The sequence below is a fragment of the Pelophylax lessonae genome (genome assembly GCF_965119305.1).
Source record: "Pelophylax lessonae genome assembly, chromosome: 6".
Taxonomy (NCBI): domain Eukaryota; kingdom Metazoa; phylum Chordata; class Amphibia; order Anura; family Ranidae; genus Pelophylax; species Pelophylax lessonae.
Window position 1 is genome coordinate 329,279,198 of NC_138773.1, and position 24,824 is coordinate 329,304,021.

A 24,824-nucleotide genomic window follows, 5' to 3' on the forward strand; every position below is an offset into this window, starting at 1 on the left:
CACACTCCTCACACAGGAGAGGAACTCCTCCAATCACACCCCTCACAGAGGAGAGGAACTCCTCCAATCACACTCCTCACAGTGGAGAGGACCTCCTCCAATCACACTCCTCACAGTGGAGAGGAACTCCTCCAATCACACTCCTCACAGTGGAGAGGAACTCCTCCAATCACACTCCTCACAGTGGAGAGGAACTCCTCCAATCACACTCCTCACAGAGGAGAGGACCTCCTCCAATCACACTCCTCACAGAGGAGAGGAACTCCTCCAATCACACTCCTCACAGAGGAGAGGACCTCCTCCAATCACACTCCTCACAGTGGAGAGGAACTCCTCCAATCACACTCCTCACAGAGGAGAGGACCTCCTCCAATCACACTCCTCACAGTGGAGAGGAGCTCCTCCAATCACACTCCTCACAGTGGAGAGGAACTCCTCCAATCACACTCCTCACAGAGGAGAGGAACTCCTCCAATAACACTCCTCACAGAGGAGAGGAACTCCTCCAATCACACTCCTCACAAAGGAGAGGAACTCCTCCAATCACACTCCTCACACAGGAGAGGACCTCCTCCAATCACACTCCTCACAGTGGAGAGGAACTCCTCCAATCACACTCCTCACAGAAGAGAGGACCTCCTCCAATCACACTCCTCACAGTGGAGAGGACCTCCTCCAATCACACTCCTCACAGAGGAGAGGAACTCCTCCAATAACACTCCTCACAGAGGAGAGGAACTCCTCCAATCACACTCCTCACAAAGGAGAGGAACTCCTCCAATCACACTCCTCACACAGGAGAGGACCTCCTCCAATCACACTCCTCACAGTGGAGAGGAACTCCTCCAATCACACTCCTCACAGAGGAGAGGAACTCCTCCAATCACACTCCTCACAGAGGAGAGGAATTCCTCCAATCACATGCCTCACAGAGGAGAGGAACTCCTCCAATCACACTCCTCACAAAGGAGAGGAACTCCTCCAATCACACTCCTCACACAGGAGAGGACCTCCTCCAATCACACTCATCACAGAGGAGAGGAACTCCTCCAATCACACTCGTCACAGAGGAGAGGAACTCCTCCAATCACACTCCTCACAGAGGAGAGGAACTCCTCCAACCACACCCCTCACAGAGGAGAGGACCTCCTCCAATCACACTCCTCACACAGGAGAGGAACTCCTCCAATCACACCCCTTACAGAGGAGAGGACCTCCTCCAACCACACCCCTCACAGAGGAGAGGACCTCCTCCAATCACACTCCTCACAGTGGAGAGGAACTCCTCCAATCACACTCCTCACAGAGGAGAGGACCTCCTCCAATCACACTCCTCACAGTGGAGAGGACCTCCTCCAATCACACTCCTCACAGAGGAGAGGACCTCCTCCAATCACACTCCTCACAGTGGAGAGGAACTCCTCCAATCACACTCCTCACAGTGGAGAGGAACTCCTCCAATCACACTCCTCACAGTGGAGAGGAACTCCTCCTATCACACTCCTCACAGAGGAGAGGACCTCCTCCAATCACACTCCTCTAAGAGGAGAGGAACTCCTCCAATCAAACTCCTCACAGAGGAGAGGACCTCCTCCAATCACACTCCTCACAGTGGAGAGGAACTCCTCCAATCACACTCCTCACAGTGGAGAGGAACTCCTCCAATCACACTCCTCACAGAGGAGAGGACCTCCTCCAATCACACTTCTCACAGTGGAGAGGAGCTCCTCCAATCACACTCCTCACAGTGGAGAGGAACTCCTCCAATCACACTCCTCACAGAGGAGAGGAACTCCTCCAATCACACTCCTCACAGAGGAGAGGACCTCCTCCAATCACACTCCTCACAGAGGAGAGGAATTCCTCCAATCACACGCCTCACAGAGGAGAGGAACTCCTCCAATCACACTCCTCACAAAGGAGAGGAACTCCTCCAATCACACTCCTCACACAGGAGAGGACCTCCTCCAATCACACTCCTCACAGAGGAGAGGACCTCCTCCAATCACACTCCTCACAGAGGAGAGGACCTCCTCCAATCACACTCCACACAGAGGAGAGGACCTCCTCCAATCACACTCCTCACAGAGGAGAGGACCTCCTCCAATCACACTCCTCACAGAGGAGAGGACCTCCTCCAATCACACTCCTCACAGAGGAGAGGAACTCCTCCAGTCACACTCCTCAAAGAGGGAGGAACTCCTCCAATCACACTCCTCACAGAGGAGAGGACCTCCTCCAATCACACTCCTCACAGAGGAGAGGACCTCCTCCAATCACACCCCTCACAGAGGAGAGGACCTCCTCCAATCACACTCCTCACACAGGAGAGGACCTCCTCCAATCACACCCCTTACAGAGGAGAGGACCTCCTCCAACCACACCCCTCACAGAGGAGAGGACCTCCTCCAATCACACTCCTCACACAGGAGAGGAACTCCTCCAACCACACTCCTGACACAGTAGAGGACCTCCTCCAATCACACTCCTCACACAGGAGAGGACCTCCTCCAATCACACTCCTCACAGAGGAGAGGACCTCCTCCAATCACACTCCTCACAGAGGAGAGGACCTCCTCCAATCTCACTCCTCACAAAAGAGAGGAACTCCTCCAATCACACTCCTCACAGAGGAGAGGACCTCCTCCAATCACACTCCTCACAGAGGAGAGGACCTCCTCCAATCACACTCCTCACAGAGGAGAGGAACTCCTCCAATCACACTCCTCACAGAGGAGAGCACCTCCTCCAATCACACTCCTCACAGAGGAGAGGAACTCCTCCAATCACACTCCTCACAGAGGAGAGGAACTCCTCCAATCACACCCCTCACAGAGGAGAGGAACTCCTCCAATCACACTCCTCACAGAGGAGAGGAACTCCTCCAATCACACCCCTCACAGAGGAGAGGAAGTCCTCCAATCACACTCCTCACAGAGGAGAGGACCTCCTCCAATCACACTCCTCACAGAGGAGAGGACCTCCTCCAATCACACTCCTCACAGAGGAGAGGAACTCCTCCAATCACACTCCTCACAGAGGAGAGGAACTCCTCCAATCACACCCCTCACAGAGGAGAGGAACTCCTCCAATCACACCCCTCACAGAGGAGAGGAACTCCTCCAATCACACTCCTCACAGAGGAGAGGACCTCCTCCAATCACACTCCTCACAGAGGAGAGGAACTCCTCCAATCACACTCCTCACAGAGGAGAGGAACTCCTCCAATCACACTCCTCACAGAGGAGAGGAACTCCTCCAATCACACTCCTCACAGAGGAGAGGACCTCCTCCAATCACACTCCTCACAGAGGAGAGGAACTCCTCCAGTCACACTCCTCAAAGAGGGAGGAACTCCTCCAATCACACTCCTCACAGAGAAGAGGACCTCCTCCAATCACACTCCTCACAGAGGAGAGGACTTCCTCCAATCACACTCCTCACAGAGGAGAGGAACTCCTCCAATCACACTCCTCACAGAGGAGAGGACCTCCTCCAATCACACTCCTCACAGAGGAGAGGACCTCCTCCAATCACACTCCTCACAGAGGAGAGGAACTCCTCCAATCACACTCCTCACAGAGGAGAGGACCTCCTCCAATCACACTCCTCACAGAGGAGAAGAACTCCTCCAATCACACTCCTCACAGAGGAGAGGAACTCCTCCAATCACACTCCTCACAGAAGAGAGGACCTCCTCCAATCACACTCCTCACAGAGGAGAGGAACTCCTCCAATCACACTCCTCACAGAGGAGAGGAACTCCTCCAATCACACCCCTCACAGAGGAGAGGACCTCCTCCAATCACACCCCTCACAGAGGAGAGGACCTCCTCCAATCACACTCCTCACAGAGGAGAGGACCTCCTCCAATCACACTCCTCACAGAGGAGAGGAACTCCTCCAATCACACTCCTCACAGAGGAGAGGAACTCCTCCAATCACACTCCTCACAGAGGAGAGCACCTCCTCCAATCACACTCCTCACAGAGGAGAGGACCTCCTCCAATCACACCCCTCACAGAGGAGAGGACCTCCTCCAATCACACCCCTCACAGAGGAGAGGAACTCCTCCAATCACACTCCTCACAGAGGAGAGGAACTCCTCCAATCACACTCCTCACAGAGGAGAGCACCTCCTCCAATCACACTCCTCACAGAGGAGAGGAACTCCTCCAATCACACTCCTCACAGAGGAGAGGAACTCCTCCAATCACACCCCTCACAGAGGAGAGGAAGTCCTCCAATCACACTCCTCACAGAGGAGAGGACCTCCTCCAATCACACTCCTCACAGAGGAGAGGACCTCCTCCAATCACACTCCTCACAGAGGAGAGGACCTCCTCCAATCACACTCCTCACACAGGAGAGGAGCTCCTCCAACCACACTCCTCACAGAGGAGAGGACCTCCTCCAATCACACTCCTCACAGAGGAGAGGACCTCCCCCAACCACTCCCCTCACAGAGGACCTCCTCCAACCACTCCCCTCACAGAGGAGTGGACCTCCCCAAACCACTCCCCTCACAGAGGAGAGGACCTCCTCCAACCACTCCCCTCACAGAGGAGAGGACCTCCTCCAACCACTCCCCTCACAGAGGAGATGACCTCCTCCAACCACTCCCCTCACAGTGGAAAGGACCTCCTCCGCCTATATTGGAGAGGTGACAGTCAGAAGAGGGCGGGGCTGAGGGCTCCTTGTCAGCTGATTATTACGTCAATGAGATGAGCGGGACCGCGCACTCTATATACGGGAACGAGCCTGCGTGGGCGGCACGTCTGCCACCTCAGAGAACGATGGGCGGGCCAAGGTCAGGAGTGGGCGGTGTGAGGCCGTGTAGGGCGGGGTTGTGTGAGCGGTGTGGGCGGATAGGAGGCGTGTCTTCCATGGCCTCTCACTGAGGGCGGTCTCTATGGTGGAGGGGGCGGGGTCTTGTGCCGGAATTGGTCAGAGGAGGAGAAGAAGGGCGGAAGTGTCTGAGAATCACCGAGATGAGCGGAGAGGAGGAGCCGGCCGGGGTGTCCGGTACGAAGGAGGAGCCAGAGAGCCCACCGGAGGTATCACTGACCCTCCCCCACCCTACACCGAGCACCACAGGAGCTTACACTCCAATGTCCCCTCCCCCACATCACTCTGTACCAGAGGAGCTTACACTCTAATGTTCCCTCCCCCACAGTCACATCAGTCTCTGTACCACAGGAGCTTACACTCTAATGTCCCCTCCCCCACAGTCACATCAGTATCTGTACCAGAGGAGCTTACACTCTAATGTCCCCTCCCCCACAGTCACATCAGTATCTGTACCAGAGGAGCTTACACTCTAATGTCCACTCCCCCCACAGTCACATCAGTCTCTGTACCAGAGGAGCTTACACTCTAATGTCCCCTCCCCCACAGTCACATCAGTCTCTGTACCAGAGGAGCTTACACTCTAATGTCCCCTCCCCCACAGTCACACCAGTCTCTGTACCAGAGGAGCTTACACTCTAATGTCTCCTCCCCCACAGTCACATCAGTCTCTGTACCAGAGGAGCTTACACTCTAATGTCCCCTCCCCCACAGTCACATCAGTCTCTGTACCAGAGGAGCTTACACTCTAATGTCCCCTCCCCCACAGTCACATCAGTCTCTGTACCAGAGGAGCTTACACTCTAATGTCCCCTCCCCCACAGTCACATCAGTCTCTGTACCAGAGGAGCTTACACTCTAATGTCCCCTCCCCCACAGTCACATCAGTCTCTGTACCACAGGAGCTTACACTCTAATGTCCCCTCCCCCACAGTCACATCAGTCTCTGTACCAGAGGAGCTTACACTCTAATGTTCCCTCCCCCACAGTCACATCAGTCTCTGTACCACAGGAGCTTACACTCTAATGTCCCCTCCCCCACAGTCACATCAGTATCTGTACCAGAGGAGCTTACACTCTAATGTACCCTCCCCCACAGTCACATCAGTCTCTGTACCAGAGGAGCTTACACTCTAATGTCCCCTCCCCCACAGTCACATCAGTCTCTGTACCAGAGGAGCTTACACTCTAATGTCCCCTCCCCCACAGTCACATCAGTCTCTTTACCAGAGGAGCTTACACTCTAATATCCCCTCCCCCACAGTCACATCAGTCTCTGTACCAGAGGAGCTTACACTCTAATGTCCCCTCCCCCACAGTCACATCAGTCTCTGTACCAGAGGAGCTTACACTCTAATGTCCCCTCCCCCACAGTCACATCAGTCTCTGTACCAGAGGAGCTTACACTCTAATGTCCCCTCCCCCACAGTCACATCAGTCTCTTTACCAGAGGAGCTTACACTCTAATGTCCCCTCCCCCACAGTCACATCAGTCTCTGTACCAGAGGAGCTTACACTCTAATATCCCCTCCCCCACAGTCATATCAGTCTCTGTACCAGAGGAGCTTACACTCTAATGTCCCCTCCCCCACAGTCACATCAGTCTCTGTACCAGAGGAGCTTACACTCTAATGTCCCCTCCCCCACAGTCACATCAGTCTCTGTACCAGAGGAGCTTACACTCTAATGTCCCCTCCCCCACAGTCACATCAGTCTCTGTACCAGAGGAGCTTACACTCTAATATCCCCTCCCCCACAGTCACATCAGTCTCTGTACCAGAGGAGCTTACACTCTAATGTCCCCTCCCCCACAGTCACATCAGTCTCTGTACCAGAGGAGCTTACACTCTAATGTCCCCTCCCCCACAGTCACATCAGTCTCTTTACCAGAGGAGCTTACACTCTAATGTCCCCTCCCCCACAGTCACATCAGTCTCTGTACCAGAGGAGCTTACACTCTAATGTCCCCTCCCCCACAGTCACATCAGTCTCTGTACCACAGGAGCTTACACTCTAATGTCCCCTCCCCCACAGTCACATCAGTCTCTGTACCAGAGGAGCTTACACTCTAATGTCCTCTCCCCCACAGTCACATCAGTCTCTGTACCAGAGGAGCTTACACTCTAATGTCCCCTCCCCCACAGTCACATCAGTCTCTGTACCAGAGGAGCTTACACTCTAATGTCCCCTCCCCCACAGTCACATCAGTCTCTGTACCAGAGGAGCTTACACTCTAATGTCCCCTCCCCCACAGTCACATCAGTCTCTGTACCAGAGGAGCTTACACTCTAATATCCCCTCCCCCACAGTCACATCAGTCTCTGTACCAGAGGAGCTTACACTCTAATGTCCCCTCCCCCACAGTCACATCAGTCTCTGTACCAGAGGAGCTTACACTCTAATGTCCCCTCCCCCACAGTCACATCAGTCTCTGTACCAGAGGAGCTTACACTCTAATATCCCCTCCCCCACAGTCACATCAGTCTCTGTACCAGAGGAGCTTACACTCTAATGTCCCCTCCCCCACAGTCACATCAGTCTCTGTACCACAGGAGCTTACACTCTAATGTTCCCTCCCCCACAGTCACATCAGTCTCTGTACCAGAGGAGCTTACACTCTAATGTCCCCTCCCCCACAGTCACATCAGTCTCTGTACCAGAGGAGCTTACACTCTAATGTCCTCTCCCCCACAGTCACATCAGTCTCTGTACCAGAGGAGCTTACACTCTAATGTCCCCTCCCCCACAGTCACATTAGTATCTGTACCAGAGGAGCTTACACTCTAATGTCCCCTCCCCCACAGTCACATCAGTCTCTGTACCACAGGAGCTTACACTCTAATGTCCTCTCCCCCACAGTCACCTCAGTCTCTGTACCACAGGAGCTTACACTCTAATGTCCCCTCCCCCACAGTCACATCAGTCTCTGTACCAGAGGAGCTTACACTCTAATGTCCTCTCCCCCACAGTCACATCAGTCTCTGTACCAGAGGAGCTTACACTCTAATGTCCCCTCCCCCACAGTCACATCAGTCTCTGTACCAGAGGAGCTTACACTCTAATGTCCTCTCCCCCACAGTCACATCAGTCTCTGTACCAGAGGAGCTTACACTCTAATGTTCCCTCCCCCACAGTCACATCAGTCTCTGTACCAGAGGAGCTTACACTCTAATGTTCCCTCCCCCACAGTCACATCAGTCTCTGTACCAGAGGAGCTTACACTCTAATGTCCCCTCCCCCACAGTCACATCAGTCTCTGTACCAGAGGAGCTTACACTCTAATGTCCTCTCCCCCACAGTCACATCAGTCTCTGTACCAGAGGAGCTTACACTCTAATGTCCCCTCCCCCACAGTCACATTAGTATCTGTACCAGAGGAGCTTACACTCTAATGTCCCCTCCCCCACAGTCACATCAGTCTCTGTACCACAGGAGCTTACACTCTAATGTCCTCTCCCCCACAGTCACCTCAGTCTCTGTACCACAGGAGCTTACACTCTAATGTCCTCTCCCCCACAGTCACATCAGTCTCTGTACCAGAGGAGCTTACACTCTAATGTCCCCTCCCCCACAGTCACATCAGTCTCTTTACCAGAGGAGCTTACACTCTAATGTCCCCTCCCCCACAGTCACATCAGTCTCTGTACCAGAGGAGCTTACACTCTAATGTCCCCCCAGAGTCACACACTATTATTATTATACATTTATATAGCTCTGACATATACCGCAGTGCTGTACAGAGATCACTGAGCCAGTCACATCAGTCTCTGTACCAGAGGAGCTTACACTCTAATGTCGCCCCACAGTCACATCAGTCTCTGTACCAGAGGAGCTTACACTCTAATGTCCCCTCCCCCACAGTCACATCAGTCTCTGTACCAGAGGAGCTTACACTCTAATGTCCCCTCCCCCACAGTCACATCAGTCTCTGTACCAGAGGAGCTTACACTCTAATGTTCCCTCCCCCACAGTCACATCAGTCTCTGTACCAGAGGAGCTTACACTCTAATGTCCCCTCCCCCACAGTCACATCAGTCTCTTTACCAGAGGAGCTTACACTCTAATGTTCCCTCCCCCACAGTCACATCAGTATCTGTACCAGAGGAGCTTACACTCTAATGTCCCCTCCCCCACAGTCACATCAGTCTCTGTACCAGAGGAGCTTACACTCTAATGTCCTCTCCCCCACAGTCACATCAGTCTCTGTACCAGAGGAGCTTACACTCTAATGTTCCCTCCCCCACAGTCACATCAGTCTCTGTACCACAGGAGCTTACACTCTAATGTCCCCTCCCCCACAGTCACATCAGTATCTGTACCAGAGGAGCTTACACTCTAATGTCCTCTCCCCCACAGTCACATCAGTCTCTGTACCAGAGGAGCTTACACTCTAATGTTCCCTCCCCCACAGTCACATCAGTCTCTGTACCACAGGAGCTTACACTCTAATGTCCCCTCCCCCCACAGTCACATCAGTCTCTGTACCAGAGGAGCTTACACTCTAATGTCCCCTCCCCCAGAGTCACATCAGTCTCTGTACCAGAGGAGCTTACACTCTAATGTCCCCTCGGTCTCTCAGACATTCTGGTTGGGGGATGGGATCAGTGAGGGGAGGGTGGCACATGGGGGGCCCCCCAGACGGGAAGGTGAATGGGGTGCAGATAGTAGAACTGATCCCCCCGGGGGAGAGGAGGAGGAGGAGTCAGCAGTTCTCCAGGGGGAAGACAGAAGAGGATCAGTGTTTGTAATAAGGGGGTACAGCCGGTCCCCCGGCACCCCTTTTGAAGTGATGGGGCCCCGGTACGGGTGGGACAGCTGTTTTGCCTTATCAGGGGCCCCCGGTGCACTGAGTGATTAGGGGGTGCCCAGGCTCACCCGGCACACTCCGATGTATGGAGCCATATACACCCCCGGCTGAGAAGTGACCGCCTCTTCTATAAAGCGATAAGTCCCGCCTTGTAATTCTCGTCCTCCTATTGGTGCAGATGGGGGAGGAGGAGGAATGTTTACTGAAGAAGATGGAGATCAATGTGTCGGAGGCGGAGAAGCGGACGGGGAAGAACACGGTGAACATGCAGGAAACCTACACTGCGTATCTGATAGAGACCAGGTGAGGAGAGGGGGGCGGGGGTTGTGGGGCGCGGGGGTGGGGTCAAGGCTCGCTGTTGTGGGGTGGAGACAAGGCTCGTGGTTGTGGTGCGCGGGGCGGGGTCAAGGCTTACGGTTGTGGGGCGGGGTCAAGGCTTACGGTTGTGGGGCGGGGTCAAGGATTACGGTTGTGGGGCGGGGTCAAGGCTTACGGTTGTGGGGCGGGGTCAAGGCTCGTGGTTGTGGTGGGCAGGGTCAAGGCTTGCGGTTGTGGGGCGGGGTCAATGCTTGCGGTTGTGGGGCGGGGTCAAGGCTCGTGGTTGTGGTGCGCGGGGCGGGGTCAAGGCTTGCGGTTGTGGGGCGGGGTCAAGGCTCGTGGTTGTGGTGGGCAGGGTCAAGGCTTGCGGTTGTGGGGCGGGGTCAATGCTTGCGGTTGTGGGGCGGGGTCAAGGCTTGCGGTTGTGGGGCGGGGTCAAGGCTTACGGTTGTGGGGCGGGGTCAAGGCTCGTGGTTGTGGTGCGCGGGGCGGGGTCAAGGCTTGCGGTTGTGGGGCGGGGTCAAGGCTCGTGGTTGTGGTGGGCAGGGTCAAGGCTTGCGGTTGTGGGGCGGGGTCAATGCTTGCGGTTGTGGGGCGGGGTCAAGGCTTGCGGTTGTGGGGCGGGGTCAATGTTTGCGGTTGTGGGGCGGGGTCAAGGCTCGTGGTTGTGGTGCGCGGGGCGGGGTCAAGGCTTGCGGTTGTGGGGCGGGGTCAAGGCTTGCGGTTGTGGTGCGCGGGGTGGGGTCAAGGCTTGCAGTTGTGGGGCGGGGTCAAGGCTCGTGGTTGTGGTGCGCAGGGCGGGGTCAAGGCTTGCGGTTGTGGGGCGGGTCAAGGCTCGTGGTTGTGGTGTGCAGGGCGGGGTCAAGGCTCGTGGTGTGCGGGGCGGGGTCAAGGCTTGCGGTTGTGGGGCGGGGTCAAGGCTTGCGGTTGTGGTGCGCGGGGTCAAGGCTTGTGGTTGTGGGGCGGGGTCAAGGCTCGTGGTTGTGGTGGGCGGGGTTAAGGCTTGCGGTTGTGGGGCGGGGTCAAGGCTTGCGGTTGTGGTGGGCGGGGTTAAGGCTTGCGGTTGTGGGGCGGGGTCAATGCTCGTGCTTGTGGTGGGCGGGGTCCTGCACACTCTCTATCCCAATATTCCTCCTAGGTCTGCGATGTTTATATCCGAGGTCTGGTTGGAGTCGGAGGGATATCGGCCTTGGATAGAACTGCAGATGAATCGCTTTATGACACAGTTACACAGTTTTGCAGTTGACTGCAGCAGGCAGCCGCTCCTGTGCGAATCGCCGTAACTATACATCGGTAGCGAGCAGGAGACTATGGGGCGAGCACGCTCCGCAAGCGCGCCCAGCCAGCGGTACGCTCCCATGGAGAAGCCGATGCACGGGGTAGGCGGCTCCGATTGCCTCCTGACACCTGCGATCGCTGAGAGAGAAGGACGGTCGGATGTTGTAAACACAGCTGACCGTTCTTCTCCCTGGAATGATCACAGAGCTCCTTCTATATAGGAACACATGTCTCTATGGTCATCTCAGATACCACGCCCCCCACACAGTTAGAGTAACTCCCCTAGGCTCACATTTAACCCCTTCCCTGCCAGTGTCATTACAGTAACCGTGGCATATATATAGCACTGATTACTGTATTAATGTCACTGGTAACCCCAAAAATGTCAGTTAGGGGTCCGATCTGTCCGCCGCAATGTCGCAGACTCTCTCTCTCTCTAGCTGCAAATATTGACTTTTTTTTTTTTTTAACTTCCCCCCCATCTCCATGAGTAAAGAAAATACCTCCCCTAAGGAGCATGAACCACTCCCCTTCCTGTTCTCTAAAGGCGTGATGATTGGCCCATTGCTATCATAAAACGAAGAGATGCCCCTGACCCTAAATAACCTCTGGCTAGGTTTACAGAGGACGCCTTGGCACTCCCAGGGCTGAATGGAGCAGTGGGGGAGGGATGGAAAGATTCACACCGGTGCTCTGGAGTCTGGCTGTGTGGTTGTCCCAATATTTCTGACATTTGTTTCAGGTCTCTTGAGAATCCCCCCGATGGGCAGAATTCACTGGAGTCTCTCTGGAGGCGGTACAGCGAGTTTGAACTTCTGAGGAACTACCTGTCTGTCACTTACTCCTTCGTGGTGGTACCTCCTCTGCCAGAGAAAAGGGTATGTGCCCGTCGTTTAGGTGGATGTGCCCATATTTTGAATGGATCTGCCCGTAGTTTGGGTGGTGTGGCCGTTGGTTGTGTCATGCTTAAGGGTTGTGTGGATGTGCCTGTAAGTTTGGTGGTATGGCTGTAGGTTGTGTCTTGTGGCCGTAGGTTGTGTTGGGTGGATGTGCCTGTAGGATAGGTTGGGTTGTGTGCCCGTGGATTGAGTGGATGTACCCATAGGTTGTTTCATGTGGCTGTAGTTTGGGTAGATGTGCCTGTAGGTTGCGTTGGGTGGATCTGCCCGTAGTTTGTGTGGTGTGGCCGTAGGTTGTGTCGTGTGGCTGTAGGTTGTGTCTATGTGCCTGTGGGTTGGGTGGATGTGCCTGTAGATTGTGTTGGGTGGATGTGCCTGTAGGATGTGTCGTGTACCTGTAATTTGGGTGGTGTGCCCATGGATTGAGTGGATGTGTCCATAGGTTGTTTCATGTGGCTGTAGGTTGGGTGGATGTGCCTGTAGGTTGTGTCGGGTGCCTGTAGGGGTTGTGTGGCTGTAGGTTGGGTGGACATGCCTGTAGGTTGTGTTGTATGGCTGTAGATATGGTGGTATGGCTGTAGGTTGTGATGTTCCTGTAGGTTGTGTCCTGTGGCGGTTGGATGGATGTGCCTGTAGGTTGTGTTGGGTGGATGTGCCTGTAGGTTGGGTGGATGTGCCTGTAGGTTGGGTGGATGTGGTCATAGGTTGGGTGGATGTTGCCTGTAGGTTGGGTGGTGTGGTCAAAGGTTGGGTGGATGCACCTGTAGGTTGGGTGGATGTTGCCTGTCAGTTGGTGTGGTCATAGGTTGGGTGGATGTGCCTGTAAGTTGGGTGGTGTGGTCATAGGTTGGGTGGATGTGCCTGTAGGTTGGGTGGATGTGGTCATAGGTTGGGTGGATGTGCCTGTAGGTTGGGTGGATGTGCCTGTAGGTTGGGTGGATGTGCCTGTAGGTTGGGTGGATGTGGTCATAGGTTGGGTGGATGTGCCTGTAGGTTGGGTGGATGTGCCTGTAGGTTGGGTGGATGTTTCCTGTAGGTTGGGTGGTGTGGTAATAGGTTGGGTGGATGTGCCTGTAGGTTGGGTGGATGTTTCCTGTAGGTTGGGTGGTGTGGTAATAGGTTGGGTGGATGTGCCTGTAGGTTGGGTGGATGTGGTCATAGGTTGGGTGGATGTGCCTGTAGGTTGGGTGGATGTGCCTGTAGGTTGGGTGGATGTGGTCATAGGTTGGGTGGATGTGCCTGTAGGTTGGGTGGATGTGCCTGTAGGTTGGGTGGATGTGCCTGTAGGTTGGGTGGATGTGGTCATAGGTTGGGTGGATGTGCCTGTAGGTTGGGTGGATGTGCCTGTAGGTTGGGTGGATGTTTCCTGTAGGTTGGGTGGTGTGGTAATAGGTTGGGTGGATGTGCCTGTAGGTTGGGTGGATGTGGTCATAGGTTGGGTGGATGTGCCTGTAGGTTGGGTGGATGTGCCTGTAGGTTGGGTGGATGTGCCTGTAGGTTGGGTGGATGCGCCTGTAGGTTGGGTGATGTGGTCATAGGTTGGGTGGATGTTTCCTGTAGGTTGGGTGATGTGGTCATAGGTTGGGTGGATGCGCCTGTAGGTTGGGTGATGTGGTCATAGGTTGGGTGGATGTGCCTGTAGGTTGGGTGATGTGGTCATAGGTTGGGTGGATGCGCCTGTAGGTTGGGTGATGTGGTCATAGATTGGGTGGATGTGCCTGTAGGTTGGGTGGATGTGGATGTGCCTGTAGGTTGGGTGGATGTTTCCTGTAGGTTGGGTGGTGTGGTCATAGGTTGGGTGGATGTGCCTGTAGGTTGGGTGATGTGGTCATAGATTGGGTGGATGTGCCTGTAGATTGGGTGGATGTGCCTGTAGGTTGGGTGGATGCGCCTGTAGGTTGGGTGATGTGGTCATAGGTTGGGTGGATGCGCCTGTAGGTTGGGTGATGTGGTCATAGATTGGGTGGATGTGCCTGTAGGTTGGGTGGATGTGCCTGTAGGTTGGGTGGATGTGCCTGTAGGTTGGGTGGATGCGCCTGTAGGTTGGGTGATGTGGTCATAGGTTGGGTTGATGTGCCCGTCGGTTGGTGTGGCTGTTGGTTGTGTCTTGTGTCTGATTGGTGACTTCCTGGAGAACCGATGATCGTGAAGCTGTACCTCGGAATGCAGAAATGCGTCTCTGATGTTACGGGTGAGCGCTGAATGTGACCGGAGCGTCTGTTGGAACTCTTTTGAATTATTCTCTCTCTCGGCACAGGCAGAATTTGTGTGGCACAAACTGTCGGCTGATAACATGGATCCCGACTTTGTGGAGAGGAGAAGAATCGGCTTGGAGAACTTCCTGCTGCGTGTGGCGGCTCATCCAGTCCTCTCCCAGGATAAACTCTTCACCACCTTCCTCACTCAGGTACAGCCAGTGCTGGGCCGTGATTGGCCATCGCTCTGAACTGGAGCCGCCTTCCCGTCCAAAGGGCCGGAGCTGAGATTTCTGAATTCTTCTTGGGGAAAAAAGAAATTGCCGTAAATTTGCTGTGGGCGGTCTTTAAATGGTAAACAAAGGTTTGGCGTTGGACACATTGTGGAGGGTTTGTGGTGTGACAAGTTGGTGTCACCTGCAATGTCTCCATAAATGGGGGGTCACTCATCATATAAGGACAGATTACTGTCATGGAAGATGGAGATTTGGACAAAGTGCATCTGTTTCCTGTGACAACCAGTCAGAATCCTTCTTTTCTTTCCCCAGGGGAATGATTGATGTCTGTGGGAAAACTAACAATTGATGTTTAATCTGCTTTATATTTTGCCTTCTCTGGTTCCTCCCCTCCCCCCCTCATCAACATAATGCAAATATTAAATGGCCTGATGGTTGGAGTCAGTCTGGAGGGTGGGTTGTATTTGGATAGTAACGCCCACGTTTGATGCTGAGCCTCCATGATTAAAAGAACTGAAATCCAATGAATGAAGAGGGGCGGGGCCAGGGACAGTCAGGCAGGGGCGGAAAAGGCTTGGGTGATGCTGGATGCCCTCCAGCCAGGAAATGAGGCAGGTTCCATCTGACTTGCTGCAGCTTCTAATGCACGTTGTGAGAAGCTCACAGTGTGCAGTGAATTTAGAGGAAGCCATTTCAGTCCTGGGGGGAGGAGCCGATACACCTGTGCAAGGCTGAAGGGGGGGGGGGGGTTGCATAGGGGGGATATATGATAAAATCCGGTTAATGTTATTGTTCTGCCACCAGATTTCCAGGGGTGACCGACACCCTTTACAGACGTGTTCCTGGGGGGGGGGCTGATATTTTCCTCTGTGTCTATTGCTGGAGATTATCTCTCTGGTTTTCTTTCCAGGAGAACGGCTGGAAGGAGGCTGTGAATGAGGCGGGACTACAGGTGAAGGTGAGTGTTGGGTGGGAGATGTCCTCCTCTATTGGGGGTCTCCAAACTTTCTACACAAAGGGCCAGTTTACTGTTCTTCAGATTTTAAGGAGGCCGGACTATGGCCAGTGTGACTAGACTAGTGTGTCCCATCATTGGTGTCAGTGGGAGGAATAGTGTCCCATCATTGGTGTCAGTGGGAGAAATAGTGCCCCATCATTGGTGTCAGTGGGAGGAATAGTGTCCCATCATTGGTGTCAGGGGTAGGAATAGTGTCCCATCATTGGTATCAGTGGGAGGAATAGTGTCCCATCATTGGTGTCAGGGGGAGGAATAGTGTCCCATCATTGGTGTCAGGGGTAGGAATAGTGCCACATCATTGGTGTCAATGGGAGGAATAGTGCCCCATCGTTGGTATCAGTGGGAGGAATAGTGCCCCACCATTAGTATCAGTAGGGTGGAATAGTGCCCCACCGTTGGTGTCAGTGGGAGGAATAGTGCCCCACCATTGGTGTCAGTGGGAGGAATAGTGCCCCACCATTGGTGTCAGTGGGAGGAATAGTGCCCCACCATTGGTGTCAGTGGGAGGAATAGTGCCCCACCATTGGTGTCAGTGGGAGGAATAGTGCCCCACCATTGGTGTCAGTAGGGTGGAATAGTGCCCTATCATTGGTGTCAGTGGGAGGAATAGTGCCCCACCATTGGTGTCAGTGGGAGGAATAGTGCCCCACCATTGATGTCAGTGGGAGGAATAGTGCCCCACCATTGGTGTCAGTAGGGTGGAATAGTGCCCTATCATTGGTGTCAGTGGGAGGAATAGTGCCCCACCGTTGGTGTCAGTGGGAGGAATAGTGCCCCACCGTTGGTGTCAGTGGGAGGAATAGTGTCCCACCATTGGTGTCAGTGGGAGGAATAGTGCCCCTTCATTGGTATCAGTGAGAGGAATAGTGTCCCATCATTGGTGTCAGTGGGAAGAATAGTGCCCCCATCATTGCTGTCAGTGGGAGGAGTAGTTTCCCATCATTCAGCTTCGGGTGTGGCTGCTGGAAGGTTCTCTGGCTGTGTGTCTGTTGCTGCTGCAGGTGATCTGTGTAAGAGGGTGTGAGGTGAAATCCCTCCCAGCTCTCCTGGCCCCCTTCTGGGGAAGCCATGGAGGCCAGCAGGGCCTCTCCTGCTGGAGGCTCTCAGACATCCCCTGGGCGGATGGATGGCACCCCTGCTCCTGTGCAGCCCGTGGTTGGTGATCTCTCTGCACCTGGTGAGGATGAAGATGCTGGATCCATTCGGGAGCGAGTGGTGGCCGGGATCAAAGTCCTCAATAAGGAAAGAGACAAGCTCTACAAGCTTAGAGCGGATTTAAAGCGCCTGAGAAAGCAGCGTGAAGGCTTGTTCAGCAAGAACCGTGGATCAATGGATTCAGAGGTCCAATTAGCGAAAGTCCGTGTGGATCATCAAGAAACTATCGTGGCCATGATGGAAGGCAGGGATGGTCCCTTCAGGGAGAAGTTTTGCAATGAACGGAGGTTTGCAAAGATGGAGGTGGAGGAGGAGACCCCCGGTTCTGACCCCCTTCCCCCTCAAGGTGAGGTAAGCAGCCCATTGCCATCTCAGGGCTCAGGAGGCATGTTGAAAGTTATACAGGTAATGGAGTCTCCAATGCAGGAAGATCAGCTGGTGTTTGGTGATGTGGAGGACTTACCTGAGAGTGTGCCTGATAAAGTAAAGTATATAAAGCCCCAGCTTACAGATAAAACAGTTTTTGTGCCTTTTAGCACCTTGCCTAATGATGGGTTTCCTAATGACACTCCGGGTGATTCCCCTATGCTCAGCAATGTTGTGCCTGCTGCTGATGTCTCTAAACAGGAAAAGTTGTGTTTAAAAAATGACATTTCTGCTGAAGAACCACAAGACCCAGAAGAGCCGATTAACCCCCCTTCTGCTGAGCTTAAAACTATTTCAGTCACTGTTGAACAGGACTCTACAGCGCAGCAGCAGGAAACATCTGGTACTGCATCAGAAACAGTTATCCCTAATAACATTGCAGGCATGGTGGATCCCACCATTATATGTGGAACTGATAATGCTGCTTGTTTAGGCCAAGCTGGTAAAAATAATAATAGTAGTGTACCTGATAATGTGACATCAGTGTGGGGTCTTGGCCCTAATAAGCCTACATTTGCACAGGTGGTAAGCTGTGCTCCTGGCAATATCACCAAGCCAGGGTTACAATCAAGGAGGAGCTCTGCTTCTAATCAGGGTTTTCCCTCGCGGGCTGCCACTATGAGCACCATTGGATCTGGTATTGGATCTATGGCTTCTGCTGGGGGTCCAAGGCGGAACGTAGTCCTCCTTAAATGGGAAGGTGGTGCAGTCCCTCTAGCAAGGCGTATGGTGGTGGACCTGATCTTAGATATGGGTTTTGGGGCTAATGACCTATATGCCCTGATACATGTGGCTGGAAGCCGGGAATACACAGTTAGTTTCACCAGACCAGAGGGTCTTGACTTGTTCTGGGAACGATATATGGCTCGGTGCAGGTCAAGACCCGAATGGGAAGATCTGGTGCCAGTGGCAGTTTCCCAAAGGTCAACAGTGAAGAAAATTACTATTGTCCTTACAAATGAGAGTGTTCCTGCTCGGGACTTAGAGGTCTGGTTGAGAAATTATGGGGATGTTTTGACCAGGCCGGATAAAATTCATGATGAGCGTGGCATCTGGACCGGGGGTTGGTCGGTAACGGTCAGGTTGGCTAGGGATGGGAATGTTGTCCGTCACCTGCCCTCCTCTGCCTTTATAGGGAGGGATAGGATGACCATTTTTTATCCCGGTCAGCCAAAACTGTGTCACCGCTGTGGAGAAAAGGGGCATTTTAGCTCCTCTTGTTCAGCTCTGATCTGTTCAGTGTGTCGGGGGCAGGGTCATGTGGCCAGGGACTGCACCCAGGCGATAAGGTGCAACCTGTGCCTGCGCCTTGGCCACCCCTACAGCCGATGTCCTGAAGCCTGGCATAATATGGATAGAGAGGTGATAGATGATCTGTTAAGGCTGGACAGGATGGAGGATGAGGCCCCTGTTGTACCACCCTCCTCTGCGGTGACTGACCCCCCTGGTCTTGTGCAGGATCCCTCCCTAGTCCCTGTGCCCACCCCTCCTGTATCTGTAAGTTTTCCTTCTGTGTCTGTCCCTGTGTCCCCCCAGCCTACTGTACCGGCTCCTCTTGTGTCAGAATCTGCCAAGTCTGTGCCCCCCAAGTCAGTTATTCCCGATAAAGCTTCCCTTCCTAAGTGTGACCTTAAAGAAGCCCCCCACCCACCAGGAGTGGTAGAGGGTACCAAAAAGGGTGCTGCTGCGGCTTCCTCTGTAAAGAAGTCTTCTGTGAAGACTTCAAAGAAGAAGAAGAAAACAAGAGATGAAAGCATCTCTGAATCTGACCTTCAGTACCTGGAGGAGAGAAGGAAGGTTGTGAGGCGGAAGAGACAGACGGTGAGGACGGAACAGGGACAGGATGCCTCAGTGACTGTCTCCAACCGTTCTAGGGCTTCTGCTTGGGATATCTCCTCATCTGGGGATTCTTCTGAGCAGAATTCAGAAATTGAAATGGAGTTGGAGGAGGCTTCAAGAAAGAGAGAGGCTTCTGGTGATGAGCAGCAGAGGGGAGCTAAGAAGCAATCCACCCAATAACCCAAATGGCGGTTCCCCCTCCGTTAAAAGTGGTGACAATAAATGTCGCCAGCATTAAGTCGGTAAGAGCTCGTTCTATGGCCTTCTTTTTGTTCAGCCAATTAGATGCTGAAATTTTATTTTTGCAGGAGACTAGGCTCACCTCCTTGGCAGATATTCATATGGCCAAGAGAGAGTGGAGGTATGGTCCATCTTACTGGTCTCTTGCGGCCGAGCCTTACGGCGGGGTGGCGGTGTTGTTTAAAACCGGCATGGTAACTGTCCGGCGGGTTATTGAGGTGGAGATTGGGAGATGTATGGTCTTAGACGTTCTTGTGGGAGGGCAGGACCTGCGCCTAATTAATATCTATGGGCCGCACACAAAGTGGGACAGGAAATGCCTTTTTACAAGGATCAAGCCATTTCTTTTTACATCCCGGCAAGTGGTTTTTGGAGGTGACTTTAATACTGTGACTAGGCCCAAGGACAGGAAGGACTTCAATGACCGGCTGGGATATGATAGCGTTTTTTTAAATAGTATGGTTAGGGATGCTGGTCTTGTGGATGTGCACATTAAGCACCTCCCGGATGACACAGGGTTCACCTTTCATCGAGGTAATAGTCAGAGTAGGATAGATAGGTTTTTTTTGAAGGAGGCCTCTGCTTTCTCACCCCCAGTGGTGCAGGCGGTGGAGTTCTCTGATCACTGTATGCTATCTGTGGTCTTGAATGCTTCAGATTTCCCTCAGAGGGGCAAAGGCATCTGGAGATTAAATTCGACTCTCCTTGAGGAAGAACATGTTAGACAATCCTTTGAGGAATTCTTTCAGGCACAGGTGACCATCCTGGACTTTTGTAGCAGCAAGGCTGAGTGGTGGGAGCTGACCAAAAAGAGGATTGCTGGATTCTTCAGGGGCCTAGCCAATAAAAAACAGTTTAATAGATACATGACCTACCAACGTTTGCGGAGGAAGCTGGATATTCTTGTCTCGAGAGGAGGAGATCCTGGGGCAATCTCTGAAGTGAAAATCCTCCTCAGGAAGTGTCAATATGACCGGCATACCTCTTTGGTTCTGGAGCGGGACTATGGGAAATACCACTCGCCTGACCCTTACCAGAACTGCAAACAGGGTGTAGCTGTTAAGATGGTCGTTGGCCTTAAGGATAGTACAGGTTCCTTGACAAAGTCCAGGTCAGGGATCCTGGAGGTCGTGAGGTCTTTTTATGCTGAACTTCTTGGGAGGAAGGAGCTTGACCGAGACAAGATGGAAAGCTTTTTGGACTCTATTCCAGGTCTAAATGGTGGAGATGTCCCTTTGATGAATTTGACAGAAGAGATCACAGTTGAAGAGGTGACGAGGGCAATTGAACAGCTTGCCATCAAGAAGTCACCTGGACCGGATGGTCTGACGGCTGAGTTTTACAAAGCCTTTAAGTCTATTCTGGCCCCACATTTGGTAGAGATTTTTAACAGTTGTCTTGCTGAGGGGGTGCTTCCCCCTTCCATGAGACACTCAGCTGTGATTCTTCTTTCAAAAGGTAAAGATCCTTCGATGATTGAGAATTGGCGCCCCATCAGCCTTCTCAATGTCGATAGAAAGGTGCTGGCGAAGATACTTTTCTGGCGCCTATCGGCAGTAGCAGAGTCTTTGCTTTCTCGCCATCAGCACTGTTCGATCCAGGGTAGGAGCACCTTCACAGCGGTTTTAGCTGTCCGGGAGGCCTTGGAGCAGTGCAGGGCTGCAGGCTGGGGAAAGTATCTACTGGCATTGGATCAGGCAAAGGCTTTCGATCGTGTCAACCATGAGTACCTGTGGTTGCTCTTTAGTAAGTACGGTCTGCCGGGTGGTTTTGTCGATTGGTTAAAAGTTTTGTATAAGGGGGCAGAAAGCTTCCCTCTTGTTAATGGTTGGGTTGGACAGTCCTTTGAGGTTGGTTCTGGGGTGCGCCAGGGTTGTCCGCTGAGTCCCCTGCTCTATGTGTTTGCAATCGACCCCTTCATCAGGAGGCTAGAGAGCAGCATGTTGTGTGGGGTACCAGTGGGAATCCCGGGTGAGCCGCCTTTGAGGGTTGTTGCCTATGCGGATGATGTGTCAGTGATTGTCACTGGGACAGATGAAGCGGAGGAGGTGGTCTCTCTGACATCACGGTACTCTGAAGCATCAGGCTCCAAGATCAATCAGGAAAAGAGTGAAGTTTTTTGGATGGGAAAGGAAGGTGAGGGGTTTGATCTCCCGGACACTTTTCCAGTGCCCCAGGAAAAAATTAAGATATTAGGCATTGAATTTGGACCTGGCGATTATGGCCTCAAAAACTGGGAGGGCAGGCTGGAAGTTGCCAATACTAAGGTGGTCAGCTGGAAGAGATGGAAGTTATCTCTGAGGGAAAGGGTTGATCTGATTAAGACTTACCTGATACCGATCTTCTTGTATGTCAGCCCTGTCTGCATCTTGCCAGTGTCTCTCTATGCTAGGATCTATAGTGTGTTCTTCCAGATGCTGTGGGGGAACAGACTGAACCCCATCAAGAGGAATGTCACCTATCTATCCAGGAGGGAGGGTGGCTTAGGTATGGTCAACCCCGTTCTTTTCTTTTCACTGCTATTTCTCAAGTTTAACATTGGTAGTATGCTTGCAGTGGAACCTCCTGGATGGGCAGGCATGTTTAGATCTTGGTTTAGGCCTTTTCTGCGACTTTGGGAAGAAGGTGGCCAAGTGAAGAATCTCAGGGGTCATCGTGGTCAGCTCCCAGCCTATGTCGCTCCGTGTCTGAAGTTGCTGCGGCAGTGGCGACTGTCGGCTGAAGATCTCAGATCCGCTCCGAGGAAAGTCCTTATGAGCCGAGTCTTGAGTGAAGTCTTTCATGACCCACTGGCCTTAAGGGATTGCCCAGGCCCAATTTTGAGGGAAGGGTTAAGATTGATTAATTTGGCTAGAGTCCCCCTTAAATTCAGGGATCTGGCCTGGTTGTGCTTCCACGGGAGGCTCTATGTTCGGGGCAATTTGAAATTCCGCAGTGGGATGGATCGTGGTTGTCCTCGGGAGGAATGTGCAGGTGAGGAGGAGACTATGGACCATTTTCTGCTTCGTTGCCCTTTTAACATAGAGGTATACAAACAGGTTGGGCGGGCCCTCGGTGTTCCTTTCCTCTCCAGGCTGGGTTATGCTGAGTGGGTGTACGGAGCATTCAATACTGGTGGGGGCTTTTGTTTGGATACACTTTTTTTAGTTAGTTTAGTAGTCCGTTATTACACATGGAACGCACGGTGTCAGGTCACCCTTCGGCGTAAAATCCTTCCTGTTCAGGTGGTGGTGTGTGACATTCTGCATGAGGTGGGGAAGATTCGGGCGCTTGAGAGAGACAAGTGGGGTCAGAGGGCTTGGCTGAAGGCGTGGAGGGGTTTCAGGCCTCCCTGACTGCCAGGAGTCTCTTTCCCGGGTGTGGCTTTCTGTCTCTTATCACCCTAGATTTTTTCTTAATGCTCAGTTTTTGATAAATGGCTGCATACATAGGTGATGGGTTGTGCCTCTTAGGCCCTCTCTGCTGCTTTATGTAAATAGTTTTCTAAGAATGTTGGAAGTGGATTATGTATATATTGTATATATTCTGCACATGGATGTGAATTCCTTTGTTTTTTTTTGTTGGAATATTGTACTATAGTTCTGTTTTTTACTTTTGTATAAAATATGTTGCTTGATTCTTTTCAATAAAAGATCAATAGTGCCCCACCATTGGTGTCAGTGGGAGGAATAGTGCCCCACCATTGGTGTCAGTGGGAGGAATAGTGCCCCACCATTGGTGTCAGTGGGAGGAATAGTGCCCCACCATTGGTGTCAGTGGGAGGAATAGTGCCCCACCATTGGTGTCAGTAGGGTGGAATAGTGCCCTATCATTGGTGTCAGTGGGAGGAATAGTGCCCCACCATTGGTGTCAGTGGGAGGAATAGTGCCCCACCATTGATGTCAGTGGGAGGAATAGTGCCCCACCATTGGTGTCAGTAGGGTGGAATAGTGCCCTATCATTGGTGTCAGTGGGAGGAATAGTGCCCCACCGTTGGTGTCAGTGGGAGGAATAGTGCCCCACCGTTGGTGTCAGTGGGAGGAATAGTGTCCCACCATTGGTGTCAGTGGGAGGAATAGTGCCCCACCATTGGTGTCAGTGGGAGGAATAGTGCCTCACCATTGGTGTCAGTGGGAGGAATAGTGTCCCACCATTGGTGTCAGTGGGAGGAATAGTGTCCCATCATTGGTGTCAGTGGGGGGAATAGTGTCCCATCATTGGTATCAGTGGGAGGAATAGTGCCCCATCATTGGTGTCAGTAGGGTGGAATAGTGCCCCATCATTGGTGTCAGTGGCAGGAATAGTGTCCCATCATTGCTGTCAGTGGGAGGAATAGTGCCCCATCATTGGTGTCAGTGGGAGGAATAGTGCCCCATCATTGGTGTCAGTGGGAGGAATAGTGCCCCATCATTGGTGTCAGTGGGAGGAATAGTGCCCCACCATTGGTGTCAGTGGGAGGAATAGTACTCCATCATTCAGCTTCGGGTGTGGCTGCTGGAAGGTTCTCTGGCTGTGTGTCTGTTGCTGCTGCAGGTGATCTGTGTAGGAGGGGAGTGAGGTGAAATCCCTCCCAGCTCTCCTGGCCCCCTTCTGGGGAAGCCATGGAGGCCAGCAGGGCCTCTCCTGCTGGAGGCTCTCAGACATCCCCTGGGCGGATGGATGGCACCCCTGCTCCTGTGCAGCCCGTGGTTGGTGATCTCTCTGCACCTGGTGAGGATGAAGATGCTGGATCCATTCGGGAGCGAGTGGTGGCCGGGATCAAAGTCCTCAATAAGGAGAGAGACAAGCTCTACAAGCTTAGAGCGGATTTAAAGCGCCTGAGAAAGCAGCGTGAAGGCTTGTTCAGCAAGAACCGTGGATCAATGGATTCAGAGGTCCAATTAGCGAAAGTCCGTGTGGATCATCAAGAAACTATCGTGGCCATGATGGAAGGCAGGGATGGTCCCTTCAGGGAGAAGTTTTGCAATGAACGGAGGTTTGCAAAGATGGAGGTGGAGGAGGAGACCCCCGGTTCTGACCCCCTTCCCCCTCAAGGTGAGGTAAGCAGCCCATTGCCATCTCAGGGCTCAGGAGGCATGTTGAAAGTTATACAGGTAATGAAGTCTCCAATGCAGGAAGATCAGCTGGGGTTTGGTGATGTGGAGGACTTACCTGAGAGTGTGCCTGATAAAGTAAAGTATATAAAGCCCCAGCTTACAGATAAAACAGTTTTTGTGCCTTTTAGCACCTTGCCTAATGATGGGTTTCCTAATGACACTCCGGGTGATTCCCCTATGCTCAGCAATGTTGTGCCTGCTGCTGATGTCTCTAAACAGGAAAAGTTGTGTTTAAAAAATGACATTTATGCTGAAGAACCACAAAACCCAGAAGAGCCGATTAACCCCCCTTCTGCTGAGCTTAAAACTATTTCAGTCACTGTTGAACAGGACTCTACAGCGCAGCAGCAGGAAACATCTGGTACTGCATCAGAAACAGTTATCCCTAATAACATTGCAGGCATGGTGGATCCCACCATTATATGTGGAACTGATAATGCTGCTTGTTTAGGCCAAGCTGGTAAAAATAATAATAGTAATGTACCTGATA

At 52.8% G+C, this 24,824-nt stretch overlaps 1 protein-coding gene and 1 long non-coding RNA gene across 3 annotated transcripts in view; one reads left to right on the plus strand and one right to left on the minus strand.

Moving 5' to 3' along the window:
• The window catches only part of LOC309558134, a 437,057-nt gene that overhangs the window by 226,274 nt on the left and 185,959 nt on the right, over window positions 1-24,824 (minus strand). The gene's annotated exons all lie outside the window — the stretch shown is intronic.
• Window positions 9,844-24,824, plus strand: part of SNX4 (sorting nexin 4) — a 40,625-nt gene continuing 25,644 nt past the window's right edge. For both annotated transcript variants that reach the window (XM_082261409.1, XM_082261410.1), the window contains exons 1-4: window positions 9,844-9,958; window positions 11,994-12,129; window positions 14,408-14,557; window positions 15,492-15,539. In XM_082261409.1, the coding sequence (XP_082117535.1) occupies window positions 9,867-9,958; window positions 11,994-12,129; window positions 14,408-14,557; window positions 15,492-15,539 (426 nt within the window). In that variant the 5' untranslated portion in view covers window positions 9,844-9,866. The remainder of the gene's footprint in view (window positions 9,959-11,993; window positions 12,130-14,407; window positions 14,558-15,491; window positions 15,540-24,824) is intronic.